The sequence below is a fragment of the Oncorhynchus gorbuscha genome, linkage group LG06, assembly GCF_021184085.1.
Source record: "Oncorhynchus gorbuscha isolate QuinsamMale2020 ecotype Even-year linkage group LG06, OgorEven_v1.0, whole genome shotgun sequence".
Taxonomy (NCBI): domain Eukaryota; kingdom Metazoa; phylum Chordata; class Actinopteri; order Salmoniformes; family Salmonidae; genus Oncorhynchus; species Oncorhynchus gorbuscha.
The window spans coordinates 63,949,377-63,977,368 of NC_060178.1; the positions used below are offsets into that span (position 1 = coordinate 63,949,377).

Genomic DNA, 27,992 nt, shown 5'->3' on the forward strand with positions numbered 1-27,992 from the left:
AATACTTTCGCAAGGCACTATATTCAAATGTAGGAACTGGGTTCTAAAGTTTGAAACCATGCTCTTTCTGTTTCTTTACAGCTTTCTTGGTTAGTTTGGACCATGGTAGTTTGTTGGTGATGTGGACACCAAGGATCTTGAAGCTCCCACTACAGTCCCAGTCGTTGGTGAACAGGGAGTACAGGAGGGGACTGAGCACTCACAACTGAGGGGCCCGCGTGTTGAGGATCAGCGTGGCAGATGTGTTGTTACCTACCCTTACTACCTTGGGGCGGCCCGTCAGGAAGTCCAGGATCCAGTTGCAGAGGGAGGTATTTAGTCCCAGGGTCCTTTGCTTAGTGATGAGCTTTGTGGGTACTTTGGTGTTGAATGCTGAGCTGAGCTGAGCTGTCAACTAACAGCATTCTCACATAGGTATTCATTTTGTCCAGGTGGGAAATGGCAGTGTGGACTGCAATTCTGATTGCATCTTCTGTGTATCTGTTGGGGCGGATTGGAGTGGGTCTAGAGTTTCCGGGATAATGGTGTTGATGTGAGCAATGACCCGCCTTTCAAAACACCTCATGGCTACTGACGTGGTTGCTACGGGGCGGTAGTCATTTAGGCAGGTTACCTTAGTGTTCTTGGACTATGGTGGTCTGTGTGAAATATGTAGGTATTACAGACACGGTCAGCAAGAGGTTGAAAATGTCAGTGAAGATACTTGCCAGTTGGTCCACGCATGCTTTGAGTACATGACCTGGTAATCCGTCTGGCCCCGTGGCCTTGTGAATGTTGACCTGCTTAAAGGTCATGGTCACATATGCTACGGAGAGCCTGATCACACAGTTGTACGGAACAGTTGGTGCTCTCATGCATGCTTCAGTGTTGCTTGCCTCGAAGTTAGCATAGAAGGCATTTAGCTTACCTGGTAGGCTCGTGTCACTGGGCAGTTTGCGCCTGGGGTTCCCTTTGTAGTCCGTAATAATTTGCAAGCCATGCCACATCCGATGAGCATCAGAGCCGGTGTAGTGTGATTCAATCTTAGTCCTGTATTGACGCTTTGCCTGTTTGATGGTTCGTCTGAGGGCATAGTGGGATTTCTTAGAAGCTTGCGGATTAGTGTCCCGCTCCTTGAAAGCAGCAGCACTAGCCTTTAGCTCAGTGCCAATGTCGCCTGTAATCCATGGCTTTTGGTTGGTGTATATATACATACGGTCACAGTGGGGACGACGTTGTCGATGCACTTATTGATGAAGCCGGTGACTGAGGTGCTATTATACTCCTCAATGCCATTGGATGAATCCTGGAACATATTCCAGTCTGTGCTAGCAAAACAGTCCTGTAGCGTAGCATCCCCTTCATCCGCCCACTTCCGTATTGAGCGTGTCACTGGTACTTCCGGTTTTTGCTTGTGAGCAGGAATCAGGAAAATATAATTATGGTCAGAATTTTCAAATGGAGGGCGAGGAATAGCTTTTTCTTTTTCTTTTTTACCTGTCTCTATGTGTGGAGTAAATGTGGTCTAGGTTGGGTTTTTTTCTCTCTCTCTCTGGTTGCACATATGACATGCTGGTAGAAATTAAGTAAAACTTCTGGGTGAGCATTTTCTTGTTTGCTTATGGCCTTATACAGCTCGTTGAGTGCGGTCTTAATGCCAGCGTCGGTTTGTGGTGATAGACAGAAAATTATAGATTAACTCTTTTGGTAGGTAGTGTGATCGACAGCTTAGAATGATATACTCTACCTTAGTCCAGCAATACCTCGAGACTACCTTAATATTAGACATCTCTCACGAGCAGTTATTGACTAATAGACACACCCTCATGCCTCGTCTTACCAGACGTAGCTGTTCTGTCCTGCCGATGCACGGAAAACAGAGCCAACTGTATATTATCCGTGTTGTTTTCAGCCACGACTCGGTGAAACATAAGATTTTACAGTTTTTAATATCCCGTTGGTAGGATAGTCTCAAACAGAGCTCATCCAGTTTATTCTCCAGTGGTTGCACATTGGCCAATAGAACGGATGGTAGAGGCGCTGACAAATTCTCACAAGGCACCCTGATCTTCGCCCCCTATAGTTCCTTCTTTTCTTTATGGGGAATTGGGCCTTGTCTGGCAGCAACATTAAATCCTTCGTCAGACTCATTAAAGAAAATATTTGCGGTGTGTAATCGCCTTTCTGATATCCAGAAGCTCTTTTCGGTCATTAGAGACGGTAGCATCAACATTATATACAAAATATAGCAATTGGTTACGAGCCCGTAAAACGGCAGCCATCCCCTCCTGTTCCGTTCTTCAAAAATTCAAATCAAAAGGTCACTCCATCCAGCCTTTAGTTCAGCTGAAACAATGGGCTGGCACCAGTCACCTCACCGTTGCTGGACTCCCCAGAGCCTCTGCTGGCTGTGTGAGCAGGCATCTTCCCAGCCTACATGTGGATCCAGGAATCTGCAGGCTGGTTAGATGGTTGTCACATGTCTGGTCTTCTTCATCGGCACTACTTATGTCACCTTCCTGATGGTTGTCTGGAACACTCATATAAGGGTACTGTTAACACCAAGCTCTACAACATCTGTGTTTGTGACCAGTAAACAAATCCTTTAACAGGATACAGTAACAAGTGTGCCAAGACTACCTTGCTTTAGTTGAACCCAATTTGTGGTGATGAAATGGATCGTAATTACTTGTTTTCACAAAAATGTACATATGGCATTATATAAATTGTAATATTGCCGTTAGCTCAGTTAGTGCACCTCTGTGTATTGAGGTATATGATTCTTACCGGAGGATGAGTGTCTGAATGTCAGATGCTTACCTCTGTCACAAACCACTGATGTCTTTGCGCTGGCTCACGTTCCAGGAATGAGGTGAAGAATGTTCTGCAATGTCAAGGGCCAGCTTAGGCTTCACTCAAGGGGGAAAAATCTCGGAAATCTATTTGGAAAGCTCACGTCTGTCAGAGGGGGAAAAAAGCAAGAACGGTCACAGAGGTTAATTTATTGCCCTGGAGTTTGTGGCTGTTCCGCAGTAAATCTCCCCAGTCCGCTCCAGGCTGATGTCTTAACCAGAGCTGGCTTTTCATGTATATTTAGACATTTATTTAAATATAGTTTAAAGTGGTTTTCAAAGATTATTAGCAGATATAGTTGTTGGTGTATGAAGCAAGTATATTTGCGCATCTCATTTCTCAAACTCTGCTATCGTTTTTATCAAAAATGTGGATTAGGCTACTCAGTCTCTATATGCATTAGAAACCTTTAAGATGTAACTCAGTGGTTGACTCTGTTTTTCTTCCAACACTGGTTGCACTGCCACCTTGTCAAATCTAACAACTTTGATAGGCTCAGAGCACACCACATGACCCATCCAGGAGGTTAAATTTCCTCCTTGCATTGATTTAGCGTGTTGCCTTGATTTTGATCACAATGCCCAGCACGTCAAATCAGATTATTCCTCCCCCTCATCACCAGGGCATAACTTAAGCAGAACCGAGCGTATCCTCCTCGGTCTGAGCCAGGACGTTGTGAGGGGCGATTGGAGTGTGAAGGCTGCCTTGTCTCCAAATGAGAGACTCAGGTTGTCTGGCAGTCGGCTGCTGACATACCCTAAACTCCTAGACTGAGACAGATATGTCCTCCAGTCAGCACGGCACTAAGGTCATCTCCACCTCTGATCTGTCCTCCTTTAAACCTGCCCTAAAACCTGCCCTTACTTTTCTGTAAACTAGTTGAACATAAATCAAGAATGAAAAGCTTTCATTGCTGCTGTCACTTGTAGTTAGTTTTCCGGCACATTCGGGGACCACAAAATGTTTCGACGACTAATCAGAGAACTGCAATTTTAGCCTGAAATTGTTGTCACCCGCTTGCGATTGTGGGGTCTGAGCTAAATGAGTCTTAGAAGGTCAAGCTTCACACACAAAAAAAGATGGGAGGGCTATTTTTGTAGTCAGGATCACGACTGCATGGCTGATTGCATTAGATTGTCATGCCATCCTCAGTGGTTGAAGGGTGGAGCCATAGACTTAATAGAGATGATCTGTTACTACACCATGTGTTTTTCTTCACAGACCCACATCTCTCAAACCTTTTTACCATTTGCTGAACCTTAAGATTTACCTGCCCTCTTTAAAATGATCTGTTTTTATTGACTTACTGTATGGTCAGTTATTCTTCCTTTTGACATTTTTTTTATACAGGACAACAACAAAGTCATTTCCCAATTTTCCCTAGAAGTGACTGATGATGTGTTGTCGTTATTTTATTTGCCGTTTTTATATAAATGATTATTACGGATGTAATGTCAGAAATGAGAGAGCAGAGCGAGACTTCTAAGCTTTGCAGAATGTGTGGGTTGTCGCTCTCGCTGCTGCCAGTGAAATTTGATGATAAAGACGCAATGGCTATGAGCTAATGTCTGATTTATTAATTCAGAGTAGCTCTGGCGTATGCTCGCTGATCTGCTCTGTGTTAGGATGTGCACACACTTTGCCCCTGCCCCATCGGCTCTGCTGAAGCTCAAATGAGCGCGAGAAAGTCTCCAATTGAAAAGTACAACTGTCCACCTATATATCTGACCATTTTAGTGTGCTCATTCCCTCTTTATATGGTGACTTGTTGTGAGCGTTCTGGCCCAAATTTGACCAAAAGTGCAGCGCATCACCCAGATGGGTGGATGCTGCTCATTTGTTGATGGAAGAGGATGAGTTCTCCTCCCTTACAATGTAAAGCGCTTTGAGGTCCAGTGGAAAAATGGCATCCATCATTGTTCTTTTCATTACAGATACGAAAGCATCGTGGTTACAGTATATTTGAGACTGCTGAACCGTGTCAGGGATTGGATGGAGAAATGTTCCATGCTCATGTATAGCCAATCTCTTAAGTCTTTAGGGCCAATACAAGTAGAGGATTTTATGGGAACGTTTGGAATTCTCAGTCATTAGCCAATAACTGAACTTGCCTTTGATGTTTGTGATTTCTCACAGCAGTTCACTAAGTTTGGGGGTTTGGAGGTAAACTTGAATGTGCTGTAGTTGGAGTTGTCTGTAATTTTGGCAATGTATTTATCTGGATTACCATTTTTGTTTTGGCAATTTTTATCTTAATACCTTCTTAAAAACAAATGTTGTTTTTATAATATGATTTTATTTCTCTCTATTTGCTATTGGAGCCTATTGAAATTCCCCTTTTTGACTTTAATGACCCCAAAATTTGACTGCCCAATATTAAAATGGACCTTCCCAAGTTATTTTCAACCATTTCTCAAACAGACTCCCTACTTCCCGTAGGCTGTCTGAACTACTGTCACGCCTATAAACCAGGGTCTGTTTTCTTGACCTACCTTTCTGCTGCTAGGAGGCAAATCAGTACCATGCAGCCAGCTGCGGTGTTAGAACTGCTTTTGAAAAGGTTTGAATTAAGGTAATAAATGACTCAACGCGGGCCGCTGAGCAAGGCCACTCTGTTAAGCGCTTTGAGCTCCTCAACAGTCTCCCCAATGGGCCTGGGGCTCTGGCCTGCTGCTCTACCAAGATTCTCATCTCCGGAGTTTGCAGACAGGTGGTAGAGTGTGACGCAGTTGGCCAAGCAAGCCCAGCCAATTAAACACTGCTGGATATTCATTTGAAATGGCACTGCCTCACCATCTAAATCAGTTTGCCATTGCACTTTAACTCAGGACAATGATTAATGTTGTTTCTACCTTCTAGCGGAATGACTACATAATGATGATGATTTACTGTTGCGCTAATGTCCCATTTGAGTTCCATCGTGACTCGTTTAGCATTTACAAACACATTCGGGATCATGTGAACCTCGTACACAACCTCATACTTCATGCTGCTTTTTTCCTGCATATTTGTTTATTCCTGAATATCATCTTAATGTGTTGGATTTTAATTGGAGAAGCAACTCTTATTATATAAATGACATGTATGGCTAACAAACATACTATTCAAAATAGACTATCTACCAATCATCCTGGTCAAAAAATGTTCTAAGCATTTCAGGCATCTAACCAGTTTTATGTAAAGTACGAAAGTACCGTTTCACAGGTGTTTCTGATACCGTCACCAATATGTTATGGTTTCATTTTTTACATTTCTCTAATATTGTGTGAGAAGGTCATTGAGGCTTAATAACACCAGTGAAACAGTGTTTGGGAGGAATAATGGCTGACCTTTCTCTCCCCTCTCCATATTACTGTACTGCTGACTGATGAGTTTAGAAGCCTGCGAGTATGGAGATTGCACAAAGATGGTAAGGGGGGCTCTTCATAATGGCCACATTCCACCAAGCTAGCAATAAGATCCCAATCTTAGTCGTGTCAATGCAAGTTCCCTCCATTCTGGAGATCTCAGAATCTTCGGTTTTGATATTAGTATGAAATCCTTATCTGAGATGAGTCAACGGAGACGAAGCTCACCTTGTTTGTCTGATCTTAGGTTGAACAAAAGGAAAGGGGAGATGGTGTGGGGAGGGGGGGGTGGGGCGGGGTCATACTGTAGTAGTCTCCTTTCCAAGGGGAACAGTTGGTTCAGCTAGATAACTTGGTCCCTTTTTATCTCAGATTTTATCAACCAACATATACATATATTGAGAGCTTTCAAAAGTACCGATCTTATCTCGCTCCTACCTTGGTTTTGGGGGAACTCTAAAGAAGAAAGCGTGTTTAAAGATGTAAGATTTAGGATGTGGTTATGATCCCTTTCCACAATAGTGATTCTGCAATGGGGTAGAGCTTCCGTTTGAGTTTACCAGATGTTTCATTTTGTCAACTGTTCTTTAGTGCCACACACACAGAGACAGAGACCGCTCCTTACGTCAGTTTCAAAAGTGTTTTCCTGATGTCAGCAAATCCGCGGGAGTTATCATCTAGGGCTGGAAATAGGATTTCCTCTGCGTCATTGATAGGTTAGTTAAATTTAAAAAAATCCAGATTTTTATTTTATTTTTTTAATCTATCTACACAGATGTGTCAGCCTGACTTATTACATCACCTAACTCAAAAAAGACCGTCTGCAGTGAAATCCTGACTGGGCCTTGGGCAAGATAGGGTCTGTTTTGCTCAATACCGTTCCCTAGTCCGCCCTCCGCTTCCCACTGAGGGCTTCTGGGAAGGATTTGGTAAGAGAAGCTAAGTAGTCGAACTGGAAGGGTTGCCATAGTGACATTCTGTATGAGTGGATGGGGGGGGGGGGGACAATGTGGGGGGAGGGTGATTCCATCTTAAATTGTTATTTTCTCTCTGGCCCCATAAGAGGAAGTCACTTTGATAGTCATCTCGTAACTTGGCACGGAGGTTGGGAAACACAAAGAGAGAGGGGAGGCGTCCCATGGGGGCTGTGTCCTAACTTCATCCTCCTCCAAGGCAATCTCTGTCCCCCCTGTCAGTACACCACCATACTGATGGGGGTGATAATTATATTTCATAGCTTCTGTTTTCCATACATCATACCACTGTGCTGTTTACCCCCATCGGCTTTGGTTACGTGAGATATTTTTACTTTTTTTCAAATATAGTAACAGTTGGGAGTATTAATGGTATTATTTTACATGATTTTTCACAATGCAAATTGTTTAGAATAATAATAGGCCTTTAATTTCTTACATTCACTGCTGAAATTGAATACATTTGACCGCCAAGATATATTGTGTGTTATAAAATCGCAAATGGTGGTCCTCGAGAGCTTTTGACGGTGATTTGGTGGTCCCCGGAATGGAAAAGGGTTGGGAACCGCTGGTCATGTTGCCTTCAGTTTCTATCCCAGGCCTCTGCATTAGTTTGCTACTCATTTGGCTGATTTCTATCAGGTCTCATGTTTAGACATGGCCCACAGGCCATACAGGATAGCCAGGGGAGAACACGTGTTGACTCTGCTCAGAGGAAGTGAGCTAGTGAAAGAGACAAAATATCCATTGCCTTTGCGGCTAAATATGTAACCCAAAGCTCGTCACACAATGTTTCCGTGTGAAACTTAACTGATCTCCTCCTTTCCTGAAAGGTTATTGCAAGTTGCAGAGTCGAGCACGGAATTGTTTATGTTCTCTAAACAGTTACCCTTGAAATTATGAGGCAAAGACAAAGGAATGTACTGGAAACCCTAAGCCTTACCGTCTTTCCTTTCATACCATCTTTTCTCTTCTCTTTTCAACTCTGACTTGTGCTCCTCTTTGTGCCCTCAAACTATTTGTCTTCACTCTCACAAAGATGAATGTTGGGGGAGGGAGAACGGAGCTGTAATACAGACAACTCCCCAGTAAGCAGAAATCAATGGCAAGGAATTCCTTGATATATTTTTTTTATTGATTTGGTTTGTTTCTGTCAATTTGTTCCCCATATGATGATTTGTTACCAGTGATAGTATTCAATATTTCACATACACAACCTCCTTATAAACCAGACTACATTATATTGCTCCGAGGTGGTGGTGTTCTCAGCTATTTATTTGTCCGTTTGTTAGATGTCTTTTCTTGAATAAACACTAAGGTAAGGCAGCCTTGTCGTATAGATGCAGAAACATGTTTGCTAAACTCAAATCAAACTCTATTTGTCACATGCGCCGAATACAACAAGAGTAGACTTTACCGTGAAATGCTAACTTACGAGCACTTAACCAACAGTGCAGTTCAAGAAGAGTTAAGAAAAATATTTACCAAACAGACTAAAATAGAAAGTAACATAAGAATAAGAATAATGAGGCTATATACAGGGGGCACCAGTATTGAGTCAGTGTGCAGGGGTACAGGTTAGTTGAGGTAATTTCTACATGTTGGTGGGGGTGAAGTGACTATACATAGATGATAAACAGAGAGTAGCAGCAGTGTATAAAAGGGAGGGGGTGGGGGGTCAATGTAAATTGTCCGGTGGCGATTTTATTTGAGGGCCCTGTACAAACACTGCTCTCTGAGGTTCCCGTGGCCTTCAGTGTACAGTATGGGACACACCCAGACTATCTGCTAGCTCTCTACCCATCTCTCCTCCTGTGTGGAGGGGGACATCGGCTGGGCGAACAGCACCGGAACCTGATCTCTACATTTACACACCGCCTCTCACTGAGTCAGCCGCTGGCCTTGCTGATGGAAAGAGGTTTTCACTCAAATTCTCACGATACATGGCCCTGTTCATTCTTTCCTTTACACTGATCAGTCGTCCTGGTCCCTTTGCAGAAAAACAGCCCCAAAGCATGATGTTTCCAACCCCATGCTTCACCGTAGGTAAGGTGTTCTTTGGATGCAACTCAGCATTCTTTGTCCTCCAAACACGACGAGTTGAGTTTTTACCAAAAAGTTATATTTTGGTTTCATCTGACCATATGACATTCTCCCCATCTTCTTCTGGATCATCCAAATGCTTTCTAGCAAACTTCAGACGGGCCTGGACATGTACTGGCTTAAGCAGGGGGACACGTCTGGCACTGCAGGATTTGAGTCCCTGGTGGCGTGGTGTATTACTGATGGTAGGCTTTGTTACTTTGGTCCCAGCTCTCTGCAGGTCATTCACTAGGTCCCCCCGTGTGGTTCTGGGATTTTTGCTCACCGTTCTTGTGATAATTTTAACCCCGCGGGTGGAGATCTTGCGTGGAGCCCCAGATCGAGGGAGATTATCAGTGGTCTTGTATGTCTTCCATTTCCTAATAATTGCTCCCACAGTTGATTTCTTCAAACCAAGCTGCTTACCTATTGCAGATTCAGTCTTCCCAGCCTGGTGCAGGTCTACAATTTTGTTTCTGGTGTCCTTTGACACCTCTTTGGTCTTGGCCATAGTGGAGTTTGGAGTGACTGTTTGAGGTTGTGGACAGGTGTCTTTTATACTGATAACAAGTTCAAACAGGTGCCATTAATACAGGTAACGAGTGGAGGACAGAGGAGCCTCTTAAAGAGGCAGGTCTGTGAGAGCCAGAAATCTTGCTTGTTTGTAGGTGACCAAATACTTATTTTCCACCATAATTTGCAAATACATAAAAAATCCTACAATGTGATTTTCTTGATTTTTATTTATATTTGTCTCATTTTGTCTGTCATAGTTGAAGTGTACCTATGATGAAAATTACAGGCCTCATCTTTTTTAGTGGGAGAACTTGCACAATTGGTGTCTGACTAAATACTTTTTTGCCCCACTGTATATGTGTCGAATCAGTAGGCGTGACCTTGGTCCTGAGAGACACATTTTACTGCCGCTATGGCAGGGAGGGTTCGCCTCTAACTCCACAGTGAGTAATGTGTTTCCTGCGGCAGACAGGAAGTAGGACTCACCTCTTCTGTCCCCCCCCCCACATTGTCAGCTGCCTCTAGTCAGATAATGGTAAATGGTAAATACATTGTCTTACTCAACGGTCATTTCATCTAAATGGATAAAAGGCAGCAATTGTTCCTTATGGGCATAAACAGTACACACACACACACACACACACACACACACACACACACACACACACACACACACACACACACACACACACACACACACACACACACACACACACACACACACACACACACACACACACACACACACACACACACACACACACACACACACACACACACACACACACACACCCATGTGAAACTCCAGGACTGTCTAAACTCCGCCATCATCTTCGACCTGGTTGGAGGAAGAGGGCCTATTTAAGTTATATAAGCTGTACTATACCGGCTTTCCAGTAGCTTGATTCTCATGGAAACTCCCAAATCTGTCATAAGAGAGTCCTAATTTTCTGGTTCTTATGCTTTCATCGGCTCTATACAGTAGATTTGAGTTTCCATGTTGAAGATGTCAAACTCATAGCTACGTATTTCTGTACCCTCTACTGTATTATGCCATCACTATCTGAGACATTTGACTATCCCTTTTATCTGAAATTGATGTCCCTATTGGTCCATGATGAAATGAAAGTGAGTGTCTTGAATCTCCATGTCCTTACCGGTCTCTCTACCCTCTCCCTGCAGTGCATACTATCTCAGCCCAAGTTCTGGGCTGTGGTGACGGCACTGTGTCTAAGGACCAACCTCGAGAGGGGCAGCTCTCGACGGGTGCAGGGGGCCATGATGCAGACACAGGTAAAAGATGAAAGGTCACATAAGAGTTTTGATTCTACGAGATACTCTTGACACACTGATGGTGAACGACACTATTGGTAGCCCACAATATCAAGTCTGATACTGTACATGAATGCACAGAATCACCCTATATTATTTATAAGGCCATTAATGCTGATCTGTCAAGTGAAGGCACTTGGCATCATACCAATTCCAGGGCTTACATGCACAATTATATAAATTCCAAACCTGGATTTACATTTTCTGTAGATTACATATGTCACATCATTAGTCTGAAATCCACTCAGCCAAATCAGTATTCCCACTGAGCTGTGTTTGCGAAAGCACAGGGGCCTTTGAAATAACCCAGCAGAGGACAGACACGCTCCCCCTGTGCTGGGGTTCCTGTACCCGTTTAGAATATTTGTCATGGTGTCTGTCTGTGAAACCATCCCACCCTCTTCTCTTCTCCTTTACCAATGTTTCCACACCCCTTTTTTTTGCAGACAATCTCTCTGACATGCTTATACTTGGTCATGCACAGATGTATGATCTGGGAATAATTTATGCTCTTCTTAGGTCTGATTTAAACTGATGGGGATGACATCATGTTGTGTGTGCCTGTTGCTTTATCCAGCCCCAGCTTCAGTGCTCCAGGTGTGCAGTGAGCTGTCAGTCGCAGCCAGACGAGGTCAGAGTCATAAAGCAGGAGGTTGGGGCCTGCTATAAGACGGTCCGATGTCTGGTATAGAACAGGAGACTCCTAAAGCAGCCAGACACTAGTGCTGCCCCATGGTTTTGTGACATAAAGGAAAGTGAAAGTCTGGTTTCCATCTCCCTAGCCTCCCCTCCTAAAATGTTTGCACACGGAGCTCTGCACTCTTATCCCGAAACCTGATTTGACAGACAGGACCTGTAGGGGGGCGAAACAGCTGAGGGAGCCCTCTAGGGAGAGCCGTGTGACAGGCGGGGGGGTCGGTCATCTAGGGGGGTGGGGGAGTCACCTGTCCATCACTGTGCAAGGAAGACGTCAATCACTCAATGATCCCACCACTGACACCAACCCCATCTGCACCCGGCCCTAATCCCCTGTGAGACAGACATGCTCAATCACCGTTTCTCCCAGAACGCCAGAACCCAAAGAGAGACACATCAGAGCGAGGGTTGACAGGCGGCGCACACGCACCAATGACTGAGAGTTGGAGGGAATGGAGAAAATAAAATAGTTTGCCCTCCTTTGTTTCAAATTTCTTCTCCCTCAGGGTGATGTTTTGACTTAAAATCTCCTTGGCTGCTGAAGGGGGGAAAATGTGTAGGAAATATGTTATGTGTTGAGTTGTTTTATGTCGGAGCAGGAATTATTAACCCTGTCCTGCTCCAATAAGCCACTGGGGGACTTCTGTGAGGAAGCTGTTAGCTGGGCCCATGGAGATCCGACTGGGTTTTGTTTATCACGATCAAGCTCCTCATTGGGTGGAGTACATAGCCGTGGCACTAATGGCTGCCCCCTCAAGGGAATGAGTGATTATAATAAACTGCACTTCCCTGTCTTTGTTGTCTGTCATTTCCACTTCTTATTTCCTGTGTTTGAGAGTGGACACCCAAAGTCCAGATGTAGACTGACCTGAGGGAAGGCTAGGTGAAATTCCCTTCCTATCGTCTGATTGAATTATCTTTTCTCTTTTAAATGCTTCACTCTCTTCAGTTTGTAATGTGACATATACACTGACTGTACAAAATATTAAGAATACCTTCCTAACATTGAGTTGCACCCCTTCCCTTTTGCCCTCAGAACAGCCTCAGTTCGTCGGGGCATGGACTCTACAATGTGTCCAAACGTTCAACAGGGATGCTGGCCCATGTACACTCCAATGTTCCCCACAGTTGTGTCAAGTTGGCTGGATGTCCTTTGGGTGGTTGACCATTCTTGATACACACCGGAAACTGTTGAGCGTGGAAAAACCCAGCAGCGTTGCCGTTCTTGACACAAACTGGTGCGCCTGGCACCTACTACCATACCCTGTTCAAATGCACTTCAATCTTGTTTTGCCCATTCACCCCCTGAATGGCACACACACCCAATCCATGTCTCAGTCGTCTCGAGGCCTAAAAATCCTTCATTAACCCGTCTCCTCCCCTTCATCTACACTGATTAAAGTGGATTTAACAGGTGACATCAATAAGGAATCACAGCTTTCACTTGGATTCACCTGGTCAGTCTATGTCATGGAAAGGGCAAGCATTCTTAATGTAGACTGTATATCCAGGAAGAAAATGTGCTATTTCAGCATGAGGTTCCTTGATTCTTAATTCTATCACAGCCAATAACGTAATTAATGACAGTCTATTACTCTCCTATCAGAGACTTGTAGACATTGAAAAGCCCAGGGTCTTTTACCAGACAGGTTTTACTGTTCTTAGTCCACTCAAGCTATTTCTTATTTTATTAAGGCAGTAGTGGTGTAAACATATAAGTAAACGTATAATATGCAAACGTATAATATGCAGTCTGTTTACTTTTATTTTGTTCCATAATTCAGTATTTGTTCTCACAAAGGTCGTAAGCCAACACCAGTGGTGAGTACTTTGACATATGTAGCTGGAGGACATTCCTAGCAATTGTCCTTATTTAGTTTAACAGAACTTGTTCCAACTTAACAAGTGTATTAAAAGTACACTGGTCTTATTTTTTTGAGTTATTAATTTTTATTTTTACCCCATTTATTTCCCCCAATTTCGTGGTATCCAATTGGTAGTTACAGTCTTGTCTCATCGCTGCATCTCCCGTATGAACTCAGGAGAGGCGACGGTCGAGAGCCGTGCGTGCTCTGAAACACAACCCAGCCAAGCCGCACTGCTTCTTGACACAGTGCCCGCTTAACCCGGAAGCAAGCCGCACCAATGTGTCGGAGGAAACACCTGGCGGCAGTGTCAGCGTGCATCGCGCTCGGCCCGCCACAGGTGTCGCTAGAGCGCGATGGGACAAGGACATCCCTGCTGGCCAAACCCTCCCGTAACCCGGGCAACGCTAAGCCAATTGTGCACTGCCCCATGGGTCTCCCGGTCGCGGCCGGCTGCGACAGAGCCTGGACTCGAACCAGGATCTCTAGTGGCACAGCTAGCACTGCGATGCAGTGCCTTAAAGCACTCGGGAGGCGCACTGGTCTTATTCTGAATGTGTAAACGTAATATTTCTGCAACCTGTCAGATGGGATGTTTTCCTTCCTTGTGCAGTTGTATAAAATCAGTATTTTCTGGCTTACTGTATACTCATTTAATATACTTTCCATTACAACCACCATCTGCTATAATTGTGTTCACAGAGCAACTAATAACTCAGTTCAGTGAATCTGGATGTTTTTACTCACCAGTCTTCTCTGAACCCCAGTAGCCTGTGGCTCTTTCTGTAGGGTCTCTGGTCTACCGGAGCTCACCACATACCAACCCCGTTTGTGCTTTGAAGCTATCCACTGGCCGTGGTTGAAACTAAATTAGTTATTAGTCATCCGCAGTCTGCTTTCAAACAAACCTTGCTTGCCATTAAGGGAAACTGATTGCACCAAGCCAACTGGAAATTGAATTTCTAGATGAGGTTGATGTTCATCCCTAAGAACCGTCCTCACCCTCCTTTCAAACTGTAGCTGGAATTTCCCTCCAACTGCTGGTTGTGTTGTGAGACTAGTTATCAGTTCTTTCACACCTGTCAACATAGGTTTTATTCTCTGCCTTTCTACCCTCTGACATGAGACATTGTTCAGTCCACACTTTCGCTGAAATGCTTTGGAACAGATATGGAATATCTTTGGAACAGATATATAATGCAGATATTGGTCTGTGGACGCTTGACATATCCCATTTTGGGGGATGGTTGAATGTGCAGAGGAAGTATTTCATCCTGGAGCATCAAAGCCTTTTAAGCAAAGAGCTCTATCCTTTAATTGTGACAGCTGGATCGGCTTTGCCTTCATGAATTCCTCTTCTGAGCATTGCTGTAAGATTGTCAAACCTCCAACAGATGACATGGCACAGGATTCACACCGACACTTCTCCGATATACCCCAAAAAGGTAGTACAGGTTTTTGACAATGATGATAACAGCCTTGTTTTTGCACAGCCGTGTAAGTCTGGATATGTGCTACCTTTTTCATCTTACTTCTAATTCTTTTTATTGGGAAATGTATTTTTAGGTTTTTATAAAGAACAGAACCCAGCTGCATGCATTATCAAATTAGAGCACCAACAAAGTTAGAGCAAGGAATAATGGTAATTTTCTCTCGTTGGTTTTGTGCGTCGTTTCTCTGTAGCAAACGAGAGCACTTACATCGATCTGGAAGACTGGAAGCTTTGCTCTCAAACAAGTGCAAAGGCTGTTTGTTTTGGCATGAATAGACACACAGCCCCATTTTAAATTCCTCATTCTGTTGAATTCTTACAGCTTCCGTCTTGCACTTGCTGTGTGCCTGCTCCCACTCTGCAGGCTGCCTGACACTGCGTCACTTTCTCTGACCGTCTCACAGACTTGTTTTAAATGGCAAGATGGACTCTTAACGGATGTTACCAGATACATACATCTCTCATTGGTAAAGACAACTTTGCCAACCACCCATTAAACTGACCGAGACAAAAGATGAACATTGATGAAAATCATTTGGGCAGTAATGGTCTTTGAGGAATCGGGCGGCAGCGTAGCCTAGTGGTTAGAGTGTTGGACTAGTAACCGGAAGGTTGCGAGTTCAAACCCCCGAGCTGACAAGGTACAAATCTGTCGTTCTGCCAGTTCCTATGCCGTCATTGAAAATAAGAATATGTTCTTAACTGACTTGCCTGGTTAAAGGTAAAATAAAAATAAATAAAATCAAGATCAGCATTCTTCGGAAGCCGTGTCGGTTTGACGTCACAACACTTGGACAAAGCATTGGATTTGTCTTTCAGAGTTATTCAAAAATCAAAAAGGAAGGGGTGCTTTTTATCCCCCGCCCTCCTGATTGTGTTGGTGTCTGTCTAGAATTTGGTGTTTTTATTTGTGTCCGTCAGTGTCCCCAGAAAATGCAAAAATGCAATCACCATGACTCACCTCTGGATGTTCTTCATCCCAGGCAGTAAAATACTGTATCTCCTGTATCACTCTCAAACAATGTCCTCTTCATTTCCTATACAAGGAGCCCAATCACATCCAAGCTGCCCAACTCCATCCACTTCTTATAATTAAACACTTTATCCTGGGCAGTCGGGATCCACATCTCTTTACAGGAGACTGGGCCCTGTCCACGTCCCACTGATAACACCACCCAACTGAGCCATAACAACAGGACTGAGGTTTATGTGCCATGGTATAGGATCTTCAACTTCAGATATTAAGAAACCATCTCATCGTTGTTAAATACTTAGCTGTGAGTCGAGGCCCAATTTAGACACAGACAAAATATCTCCTATCCAATAGCAGGCAGAATGTGAGTTGTTGCTCTGCATAACGACCCGCTGATAAAGTGACTTGACTCGCCAGAGGAGTCTTGTGAATGAGACGATAACAATTGGATAGCAGTCAGCCGTGGCTCATTTGGCACAGCTGTGAGAGAATTATGTTTACTGTTTATGCCTTGTCTTCCTGGATGCCCTCAGCATGTGTTCGTTGAGTACCTAACGTCCCCTTGCCATTGTAAAGCCAGTCAATCCAACAGCGATTGAGACAGAAGAAGGATCTAAACCAGGGTTGCCCACTCTGTCAATGCTTGTTTACACCTGCTTCACCCACATCTCAATCAATTAGTACATTACAATTTGCTCTTGACTTGCTCTACCAACTTTGCAGTTTAAATTCCTTTCGTGTATTATGAGCACTTTGCCTGGGTATGACTTTCTAGTTGATGTTGGTTGTCTCTCTTCTCTTCCAGACTATAGTGGATTGCTTTGAGGAGAAGAGCTGTCCTGTGACTCAGCGTCTGAAACTCTTCTACTGCTGCCAGGCTCCTCCCAGGTGGGCTGTCCAGGTAACACCCCCTCATTAGACCGTCACCGCTTCATTGGGTTTCTGATTTATGCTGATTGACTTTGAACTGATTTTGTTCGACTGCGAATGTTAACTTCCTGTTGAGGGCCGACTCACTGTCACTGAGGTACCACACAGCAATGTCTTTCATCAAAGCTTTGACTTATGACTCGACCCATTGTAAGTCATGGCCATGATTTAAAAATAAACATATGTGTCAGGTTTATATGAGTGATCCCGAAGTCAGGAGAAAAGGATGGGATCCATCCGCTGGGGGGGTGGGGGAGACTCTCTTTGAACTCCTACACATTTGAACAAGGATGCTGGGCCTCGCTCCGGTGTTGTAACTGTGTCCTCTTGACCTCCTGCCCGAGGTCCACTAACGCCTTGTCCTCAGAGGAGTCTCATCCATCACCACAGGGCTGGTCATATGTGAGTAGGTAGTGCGTCAGAGCCCTGATCTAATCTGGACAATAAGACAATATATCTGTCAGGCTCAAGCTCTGTGTCAGCGCAGGCTGCTTTCAAGCCAAAGGCCACCTGATGGCCGCCTCCACTCTAGGATGGCCACTAAAACAGTACACCCATGTCCTCCATCATCTACCAGACAGCCCCTCAGCGTAGGAGCTTCACCAACCAGGTAGTTTATATATGGTGACGCAAGTAAGGCTCATCTGTTTTTATCTGTGTACATATTCTGGGAGATGAGGAGTGAGTGAGTATTTTTTGTTAGTCCATATTTGTAGCTTTCAGAAAGATAATTTGTCGACCGTGGATGTTTATTTTGTGTTGACTGTGCCATTCCTGGCACATAGTCAGTTTCTTCTTCCTCTCGCTACATAGAAATGACAGCGTCTGTCAGCTAAGGCGTTTTGAGCAGTGACATTTGCTTACATGTTCAGCTGGTTGGAAAGGTTTCCCCTTTTAATTAACCATTTGTTGTTGTCTAAAGCCAATGCTCCTCAATACAATCAGTCAATACAATGTTTACCTTGGCAGATTGGGAGACCCACAAACAGACATAAAGCGGGGGAGAGAGCGATTGACAGGTACTGTCCAACAGATGAGGGAGGAAGAGATATGGAGAGGGAGATTGACAGGGACTGCCCAACAGATGAGGGAGGAAGAGATATGGAGAGGGAGATTGACAGGGACTGCCCAACAGATGAGGGAGGAAGAGATATGGAGAGGGAGATTGACAGGTACTGTCCAACAGATGAGGGAGGAAGAGATATGGAGAGGGAGTTTGACAGGGACTGTCCAACAGATGAGGGAGGAAGAGATATGGAGAGGGAGATTGACAGGGACTGCCCAACAGATGAGGGAGGAAGAGATATGGAGAGGGAGATTGACAGGTACTGTCCAACAGATGAGGGAGGAAGAGATATGGAGAGGGATATTGACAGGGACTGCCCAACAGATGAGGGAGGAAGAGATATGGAGAGGGAGATTGACAGGGACTGCCCAACAGATGAGGGAGGAAGAGATATGGAGAGGGAGATTGACAGGGACTGCCCAACAGATGAGGGAGGAAGAGATATGGAGAGGGAGATTGACAGGGACTGCCCAACAGATGAGGGAGGAAGAGATATGGAGAGGGAGATTGACAGGGACTGCCCAACAGATGAGTGAGGAAGAGATATGGAGAGGGAGATTGAGGGAGAGAGTGTAAAAGAGGATACATCGCCCAGGCTCCATGTAACAGCAGTAAAGCTGGAATTGAAGGCACCCTTTTATTTCAGCCTGGGGAATTGAAAGTGCAAGAAAGGCAGAGAATCGTGGGGCCTTGATTGTGCATTTTCTCGTCAGCAAGAGGCATGTAACTATGGCCATGCCTGCTCACAGAGGAGTTGTGTTGGGAGAGAAGGGACAGGGAGATGGGTTCTGATATCCGATATTGTAGGTCAGGGTTCCCCAACTCTCGTTTGCTGTTCGCAGTGATTTTATCTGATCTCCCAAGTTTTCTGAGCAAAAAAAAACATTTTGTTTTATTGTTGAACATAATGTAAAAACACCAGCAAATCAGCTTCTGAGTGATTTTAATTTCGGAAATCTGTTCCAAAGTATTCCCACGCATAATAGAGAGATGTGATCGTCAGGGTGGAAAATTAACTTTTTGGTCCACCAGCCACTGTGGTAGGTAGATTAAAACATCTACCATGCCCTGGGCTCGTGAAGCGCTACTGGAGCTAAATCGGAGCGGGCGAAAAGGCAGATGCTCCAACCTTCTGGAAACTCGCTCCAGTCAAATTAGGCAGCCTCATACTTTGGCCTGTGTGCGTAGTGTCGTGTCTTTACTATCATTAAATTGAAGACTTAGTTTTATCAAAGATTCTCTGTAATTAGTATTACGCGATTAGACTGATTAATCATGTAACAGTAATTAACTAGGAAGTTGGGGCACCAAGGAAAATATTAGGTTATACAAGGTTATAATTTCCCAATGTAACCTTTCAGATATTTTCATATCTGATCCATAGTCTTCTGATTAATTAATTATTTACTTTACCTCACGTTAGTCTCATTCCAAGCATCGGAAATTGTTGGTTATCTGCACGAACCCAGTCTTCACTATGATTCACCCATACATAAATTGTCTTAAATCATTTATTTATTACTAACTAAGTCATTCACAGAAATGCATAAACAAAACAACAAAGTAAATATGGCAACAAGAAATGATAGGAGAATGTGCCCTAGTGGGCTAAACCGGCATCACGGCTTGGTGGACACAACGGGGAGTATAGGTTAGCTGAGAAGTCACTACAGAGTTGATAATTATAACAATTGAAATTCTAATCCTTTGCACATGAACGCTCACTCATTCGGGAACAATTGCAATCAATCAATATATTTACGCTCAGTCTGTCGTCATTATTGCTGGTGAAAAGTTTGTTTCTTTTGTAGAATTGTCCGTCATCTCTCTCTGTCTGTTGTGGTTAGAGTGGATTGTTCAGAGTGACATTCCTTCATTCGTTATAGAATCGATGTTTCGGCGGTTGTCGTTCATTCACGTTCAATGATACCGAATTTCTAGCTGCAGACTAGTAATTCATATCAGACTTGTTCTCATTCTGTCGGTATCGATAGTCTAAGAGTTTAAACACGTGGTATGGTTAAAAGATTCAGCAATTTGTCTGCAACCTTTGTACTCCCGTGATTGAGAGAAACATGGTCTGGTGATAATTTCTCGAAGTTTGGTTTTATTCAGAATTGCAGAAAAGGGCTGTCCCAGGGTGCCTGACCCTAACTTGGCTCAGGGGCGGTCCTCTGATTTAGTTGAACTCAAAAGGGAATTGGAATTTCCTTCATTAAACGGTCCAAAATCACATTGTAAATTTGTGTAAACAGTATCATTACTCACTCATTCATCTTATACAACAATTAGATGTAAACCTCATAGCTGAGGCTATTATATAAACAGCATTATGGTAATGTGGCCACACAGTCTCCCATAAGCTTCCCCAAGTTGTAACAAACGGACCAGTTCGTAGCGGGATTCTTCACCAATCTTTTATACTTTCTCTGGAACATGAAATTTGTTCGGATCTTAAGTTCTGTGAGGTGGAAGAAACTCCTTTGTTCTCTATGAAAATAGAGACTCACTCTCTCTTATACTGTGTGGCCATGTGGCAGGGTCTTCTCCTCAGGAATTTATGACCCCTCTCTGAACACAGCAGCCTAGTTGAAGGAGGAAAGGGGGAGGCAGGGAGAGGGGGATGGGGCTTGCTGTACCCAAAGAGGGTACGTCATGACAGTAGTTAATAAGGTTGAGTAAGTAAACAATTTGTCCACAAATCTACCCACATGTCTGCAAATAGTTTATGATAAGTGAATGCTATAATGCAGTTATTTTGTTAGATACTTTTCCCTCTTAGCTAAAATTGTGTTGGAAAAAATATGATTTTAGCTCTCGCTAGCCGTTCAGCCCGAACAATGGTATCCCTACTCTCCCTATCCCCCAGCAGTATTCAGATTTGGTTGATTAATTACCTCAGCTGGCCCTTAGCGCTGTACGCCGCGGGTAAACAAACCCGCCCCAGTTACGTCTCTCTTGCTCTTTAACTGTTTACTCTCGTGGGAATTGGCTTATATGGATAGGGCTAAATTGAAATGTTTCTTACAGAAGACCTATAAAAAACATATGCATAACCATGGTAGCAATTGAAAGGGAACAGTTTTGAGGGTTATGGGACAATTAGATGAGGAAACAATAGTTCAGCTGACACAAGACTGAATCCAAACATTACATTATTGATTTTGTAAATTTTACATTTATTTGCTGAGCGGGGATGCAGAGATTTACATTTTGAAGGTAGGCCTAAAGATTTTAAGGCAAAATAACCCTGAACAGGCAGTTAACCCACTGTTCCCAGGCTGTCATTGAAAATAAGAATGTGTTCTTAACTGACTTGCCTGGTTAAATAAAGGTAAAATTAAAATTAAATTAAAAAATGAAAATCTCCTTAAGAGGTAATGTCAGGCATATTGGGTCAAAATGTATGGTAGCCTATTGTGTATATATAATATAACGAAAATTAACATAACTTTTAAGAGATCAGATTTTTAGTTTGGAAATACTTTGCTACAATGGCACACTTGGCCAGCTACCCACCTCTGTCCTTTCTGTTAGCATGTGCGCATGGTACACCATCATTCTTTCGGATAAGTGTCTTTTCAGACTTTTCACAATGATTCTTTAGTTGTGGACACTGTAAATAGTTTGATGTGAATGCCATAATGTAGTTTTTTTGTTAGATCTCCCTATTAGCTAAACATAGTTTCTTTTACACAATTGCTGTCGTGCTAGCTGTTCGGTCCAAATATGGCATTGAATCATGGGGATTTGTTGCACTATGCAGATGTTGCCTCACTCCGAGGCACGTTTTGCTAGGCAACCCCCTTGGTACTTGCTACCAAATGTTTGTTCCAAGAAACTAAATAAATACTGCACTCTGACACACCAAATATCTTTGCTTGGTTCATGATATTGTTAGATAATAATATAATAATAATATATGCCATTTAGCAGACGCTTTTATCCAAAGCGACTTACAGTCATGTGTGCATACATTCTACGTATAAGGCAAGGAAAGTGAATTTCAGAATGTGATATAGTTTTATTGGGATTTGCAGCTGTTGTTGGTAAGTAATGAATCTGCTAGCTTCTGACAAACTAATCATCCTTTTTAAGGAGAGACTTGTAAAAATTCATAACAATAGTCTCCCTCCTTTCCCAACCCCCCAGCAGTATTCAGATTTGGCTCGTTAATTACCTCAGCTGAGCATTAATGCTGTCTGCCGCGGGTAAATAAACCCGCCTTAGTTACGTCTCGGCCATGCTCTTTAACCCTTTCACTCGTGGGAATTGGCCTATATGGATGGGGCATTTAAATGTTTCCTACAGAATAAATATGAAAATGCATAACCATGGTAGCAATTGAAATGGAATAGTTTTGAGATTATGGGGAAATTATTAGACCAAAGGTGAGGACACAACAATTCACAAGACTGAATCCAAACATTACACTATTGGTTTTGTGAATTTTACATTTACTGTACTATTCGCTGCATTTATTGATAATGAAATCTGACAATACTCTGGATACATTCAGTAATATGATGAGAATATTTCTGGAAAATGTACTGTAGGTGTAACATAAGACAAAAAAATTACAAGGGTTTGAGTGAGAGGACTAACTGGTCTCTCCAAGTGGTCACACACCTCTCCAAAGTGTTCGAAGTTCCTAACTTAAAAATTTAAAAAACGTCTAGCTGTGCTGTTGAGGAACTAGATCAAGCACACTTGTAATTCTATTTGGAACACAACCCTGCATCCCCGCCCTCACACAAACACTGTTTGTTTTTATCGCTATCCAAAAACAGCCCATTGTAAATCACAGTCTGGGTCTGGTGGGCATCATTTGAAAGCCTGTTCTATAACAGATGGTCATTTTGGTGCTCATAGAAAGGAGTCATGAGTGCATTCAGGTGTGCGTGCCGCGGCAAATGTTCTTCATAATAGATCCACAGCCTCATTCTGTTCAGAACAAGCAAGGGTATGATGCCATGGGCAGATTGGCCATCTGGCAATTCTGGAAAATACCAGAAGAGCCGGACCATCTTTTATTGATGTGGGCTGGTCGATGAAAATGTATGATAAAACAAAAAAACATATACTGTGTATATATACCCTGAGTATACCGAACATTACGAACACCTTCCTCATATTGAGTTGCACCCCCCTGCCCAGAACAGGCTCAATTTGTCGGGGCGTGGCCTCTACAAGATGTCAAAAGCATTCCACTGGGATGCTGGCCCATGTTGACTCAAATGCTTCCCACAGTTGTGGCAAGTTGGCTGTATGTCCTTTGGCTGGTGGACCATTCTTAATACACACGGGAAACTGTTGAGCGGGAAAAACCCAGCAGCATTGCAGTTCTTGACACAAATCAAATCTAACTTTATTTGTCACATGCGCCAAATACAACAGGTGTAAATTCTTACTTAATCAACCAACAATGCAATTCAGGAAAGAGTTAAGAAAATATTTACCAAATAAACTAAAGTTTTTAAAAAAGTAACACAATGAAATAAGGCTATATTCAGGGGTTAACCGATGTCCTCCCCTTCATCTACACTACACCAACCCTTTCTCACTCAATATGCAAGCCGAGCTTTACCTACCGTTCATTTTTTAAATATTTTTTTACATTACTTAAAAAACATAAGCATATGCAACATTAACCAATTGAAAAACAGTTTTGTAGCAATAAGGTTTGTTCAGTAGGTTATAGGCCCAATACATTATCACTGCATATTGGCTATGCTTGAATTGCCCTGCCAATGTTCTTCTCAGACCATTTTGAAAATATATAACAAAAATATAAAGTATATGATCGCACTGGTAAAGGATCATTTATTCTATTACTTGTGAGCATAATAATTATATGATTATTTTTTACTGGACTGATGCCGCATGCACGAATTCATGTTACTCTTATTACCAGAGAAAGTGAAATATTCCTCTGAAAAAACACACACCGCTCATAACAACAACGCAAGCTTATCGAAACACTTTGCTCTTCTCATTCATTGCAACTGCAGTGGAAGTAGGAAAAACACACATTTTATGGCTCATAAAAGTGTTGAACAAACCATTGACACTGCTGAATAACAACTCAATCATGAACTCACTCGTAAAAACAGCTGCTCTTTGCTTTATTCGTTGAGTCTGGTCATGGTTTTGAAATCTCACAGTATCAGCTTTGCTGTGCATTCAAGGTATCTTTTTAGTCTATGGCTCGAGGAAACCATTCAGACATAGTGATCTGAGCTATCGGATTGGCCAGCGGTAGGCCTATACGACAGGAAAAGGAGGGCCGAGTACGCCCCTATTTTCATCGATGGGGCTGTAGTGGAGCAGGTTGAGAGATTCAAGATCCTTGGTGTCCACAACACCAACAAACTATCATGGCACAAACACACCAAGACAGTCGTGAAGGGGGCATGACAACACCTTTCCCCCTCAGGAGACTGAATAGATTTGGCAGGGGTCCTCAGATCCAGTTCTACAGATGCACCATCAAGAGCACCCAACTGGTTGCATCACCGCCTGGTATGGCAACTGCTCGGCCTCCGACCGCAAGGCGTTAGAGGGTTGTGCGTAAGGCCAGTACATCACTGGGACCGAGATTCCTGACATCCAGGACCTCTATACCAGGCGGTGTCAGAGGAAGGGCCTACAAATTGCCAAAGTCTCCGGCCACCATAGTCATTGACTGTTCTCTGCTACCGCACGGCATGTGGTACCGGAGCGCCAAGTCTAGGTCCAAAAGGCTTCTTAACGTCTTCTACCCCCAAGCCATAACACTGCTGACCAGCTAATCAAATGGCTACCCTGACTATTTGCATTGACCCCCCCCAACCCCCTTACGCTGCTGCTACTCGCTATTTATTATCTATGCATAGTTACTTTAACCCTACCTACATGTACAAATTACCTCAACCAACCTGTACCGCCACACATTGACTCGGTACCGGTACCCCCTGTATGTAGCCTCATTGTTTTATGGAAAATTATTCAAATGAGAACACTTTGCCTAGCCTGAGCTAGGGCTGCTAAATGAATGCAAGAGGAGTGACACAATTTCCCTAGTTAATATTGCCTGTTAACATTAACTTATTTTAACTAAATATGCAGGTTAAAAAAAATATATACTTCTGTGTATGGATTTTAAGAAAGGCATTGATGCTTATGGTCAGATACATTCATGCAACGATTGTTGTTTTGTAAAATCACCCGTTTGGCGAAGTAGGTTGTGATTCGATGATAAATTAACAGGCACCGCATTGATTATATGCATCGCAGGACAAGCTCGTTAACCTAGTAATATCATCAACCATGTGTAGTTAACTAGTGATTATGTGAAGATTGATTGTTTTTTATAAGATAAGTTTAATGCTAGCTAGCGACTTACCTTGGCTCCTTGCTGCACTCGCATACAGGTGGCCAGCCTGCCACGCAGTTTCCTCGTGGAATGCAATGTAATCGGCGTCCAAAAATGACGATTACCGATTGTTATGAAAACTTGACATTGGCCCTAATTAATCGGTCAACCTCTGGTCTGGAGGAAACCTGGCACCATCCCTACGGTGATGCATGGTGGTAGCAGCATCATGCTGTGGGGATGTTTTTGCAAATATGGCCCCCCGGCCAAAACCGGTTTTCGCTTTGTCATTATGGGGTATTGTGTGTAGATTGATGTGGGGGAAAATGTCATACATTTTAGAATAAGGCTGTAAATGTGGAAAATGGGAAGGGGTCTGAATACTTTTCAAATGCACTGTAGGATGTGTCTGGAAAAATAAATGTTTAAACATTTCTTGGTCGACCAAGATAATTTTTTGTTGTTGTCTGGAACAGCCCTAATGTCTTATCATCATCTTGGGCAAATTTATGAATGTTCTAATAAATTCAATACATTTAGTTCATTTCCTACTAAGTTCAAAAATGTTTCCTTCCACTGGGAAGCCAAAAAGTTCCCAAACTGGAGATTTTAAACAATGATTGAGGATCCTCCAATTATGGTTTGTCCACCCCCAGTACTCGCCTTCGTACAGAACTACTTTCCAGCTGCACCCCAAAAGGATAGTTTGAAATGCGGCAATTAAGATTTGAATTTGGATTACTATGTATGCATAGGCTCTTGTTGTTTTAACGGAATAGCCTACAATGTTCTTTCAGCTTATATTTACTCAGATTTACATACAACACAGTGTAGCCATAGCCTACAGGCCTAGTGCTTACATTTTTGTGTATATACTCTTTATGTACTCATTCGGGTTCACAGTGCAGACCCAACCCTGTACCACCATTATACACCTATTTTCTACTGGTGTGGTTGTTTAAAGGTTCAGTGCATTGAAAAACATGATTTTGCAGTGTTTTATTTACTGTATTTCCACACTGAGGTTGTAGTAATACTGTGAAATTGTGAAAATGATGATGATTCCATTTTTGTGTAAGAGCTGAAATTTCAGCTTGTTTTGGTGGGATGGGGTTTTGGTCTGTCTGATGACATCGCCAGTCGGGAAATTTGTTAATAGACCAATAAGAAAGAGTTCCAAACCAAAGAGTTCCAAACCTTTCTGCCAATAACAGCTAGTTTTCAGTTTTCCCCTCCCCACTCAGACCACTCCCAGACAGTCCTAGCATAATTATTGCTTGAGAAATTGCTCTTTGCTAAGAAGCTATTTTTGTTTCCTTTTAACTAATTGTATTTAAAACCAATCACAAGAAGGTACTTAAATGTTACCCAGAGATGATTTGATATTGAGGTAAAAACGGCAGCATTGGACCTTCAAAACCTAGTTGTGCTATCCCATGTCTGAACAGCTCTCCTATCTCCCATCTCCAGCAGCAGCTGGCCAACCTGCTGACAGACCTGGGCTGCACCAGCTCAGCCCTGCACCAGCTCAGCCCTGCACCAGCTCAGCCCTGCACCAGCTCAGCCCTGCTAATCTACGAGAAGCTGGAGTTGTGGGAGGATGCTGTCATCTGCCTGGAGAGGATGGGCCAACATGGCAAGGTACAACACAGCCATTATAACCACCAGAAAAACTGTGACTTCCCTTCTCAGGTGCATTTAATACTCATTGTGTTACACAACAGTCAAAGGACATTCTTCGTACTAAACATGGGCACCATCACCACACAAAACACTCGAGAGAAGCTCATCTTGCCCACACTTGAAGAACAGTGAATATCACCGCTCTTTCCATCTACCCTGTTACCTAGCTATCTCGCTCTGCTCCCTACTCCCTCCTTCTCTCCCCCCCCCCCCGTCTATCTGTCTGTCTCTCTTTAGTGCGCACCTGTTTATGCACTCATTTGTGTTCTCGGGCATTCCAGCTGTCAGACAAATCAGTCCCAGGGAGATCTGGCTCTGTGTCTCTGGCGTTATTATTAACCTGTCTGGCCCCCAGGGCCCCCCTGGGACTCACACACTCCCAGATAGACAGAAATATAGCATGTTTGGGTTGGATCACTCTCTGAGTCCCCCTATCCTTCAGTCAGTGTCCTCTTGGTGGCGCTGATTTGAACGTTCTCCTTTATCTCTTGATGGTGAAACAACAGGCTGTGGAAATACAGGTCACAAGGGTAGCCGGCAGAACCAACGGCATTGGTTTTAGACTGTTTTCCACAGAGGCAGACAGTAAAGAATCAAAGATGTGGACATATGGCAGCTGTTTGTTTTTGTTGGTCCTCCTTTTTGATAGCGGATCGTTTTCATTTGCTTTTCTTTTTTGCTGGAAAAGTCTCAATGTTTTACCCAGGTGTTTTTTGTTGTTGTTTTTTTTCTCGCCCAACCTGCAAGGGCTCTCGGGTCAGAATTGACTGAGGTAATGAAGCAGAGCAAGAATAAAGAGGTTAGGCAACCTCCTCTCTTGCACCTGTCAGACGATGTTCTGTCACGTCCT

At 43.3% G+C, this 27,992-nt stretch overlaps 1 protein-coding gene across 1 annotated transcript; it reads left to right on the forward strand.

Moving 5' to 3' along the window:
- The first annotated feature begins 260 nt into the window (after positions 1-260).
- Positions 261-27,752, forward strand: LOC124038228 (tetratricopeptide repeat protein 27-like). The gene is made up of 5 exons (XM_046353823.1): positions 261-311; positions 10,934-11,044; positions 16,915-17,010; positions 26,930-27,100; positions 27,380-27,752. The coding sequence occupies exons 2-5, from the start codon at positions 11,030-11,032 to the stop codon at positions 27,479-27,481; spliced, it is 384 nt and encodes a 127-aa protein (XP_046209779.1). The 5' UTR covers positions 261-311; positions 10,934-11,029; the 3' UTR covers positions 27,482-27,752.
- The last annotated feature ends 240 nt before the right edge of the window (positions 27,753-27,992 follow it).

What these genes read in the sequence shown, in the direction of transcription:
- LOC124038228 (XM_046353823.1), top strand. An exon ending in CTCCCAGGTGGGCTGTCCAG is followed by an intron (nt 17,011 to 26,929) that starts GTAACACCCCCT and finishes TCCCATCTCCAG; the next exon opens with CAGCAGCTGGCCAACCTGCT. An exon ending in GGATGGGCCAACATGGCAAG is followed by an intron (nt 27,101 to 27,379) that starts GTACAACACAGC and finishes GTCTCTCTTTAG; the next exon opens with TGCGCACCTGTTTATGCACT.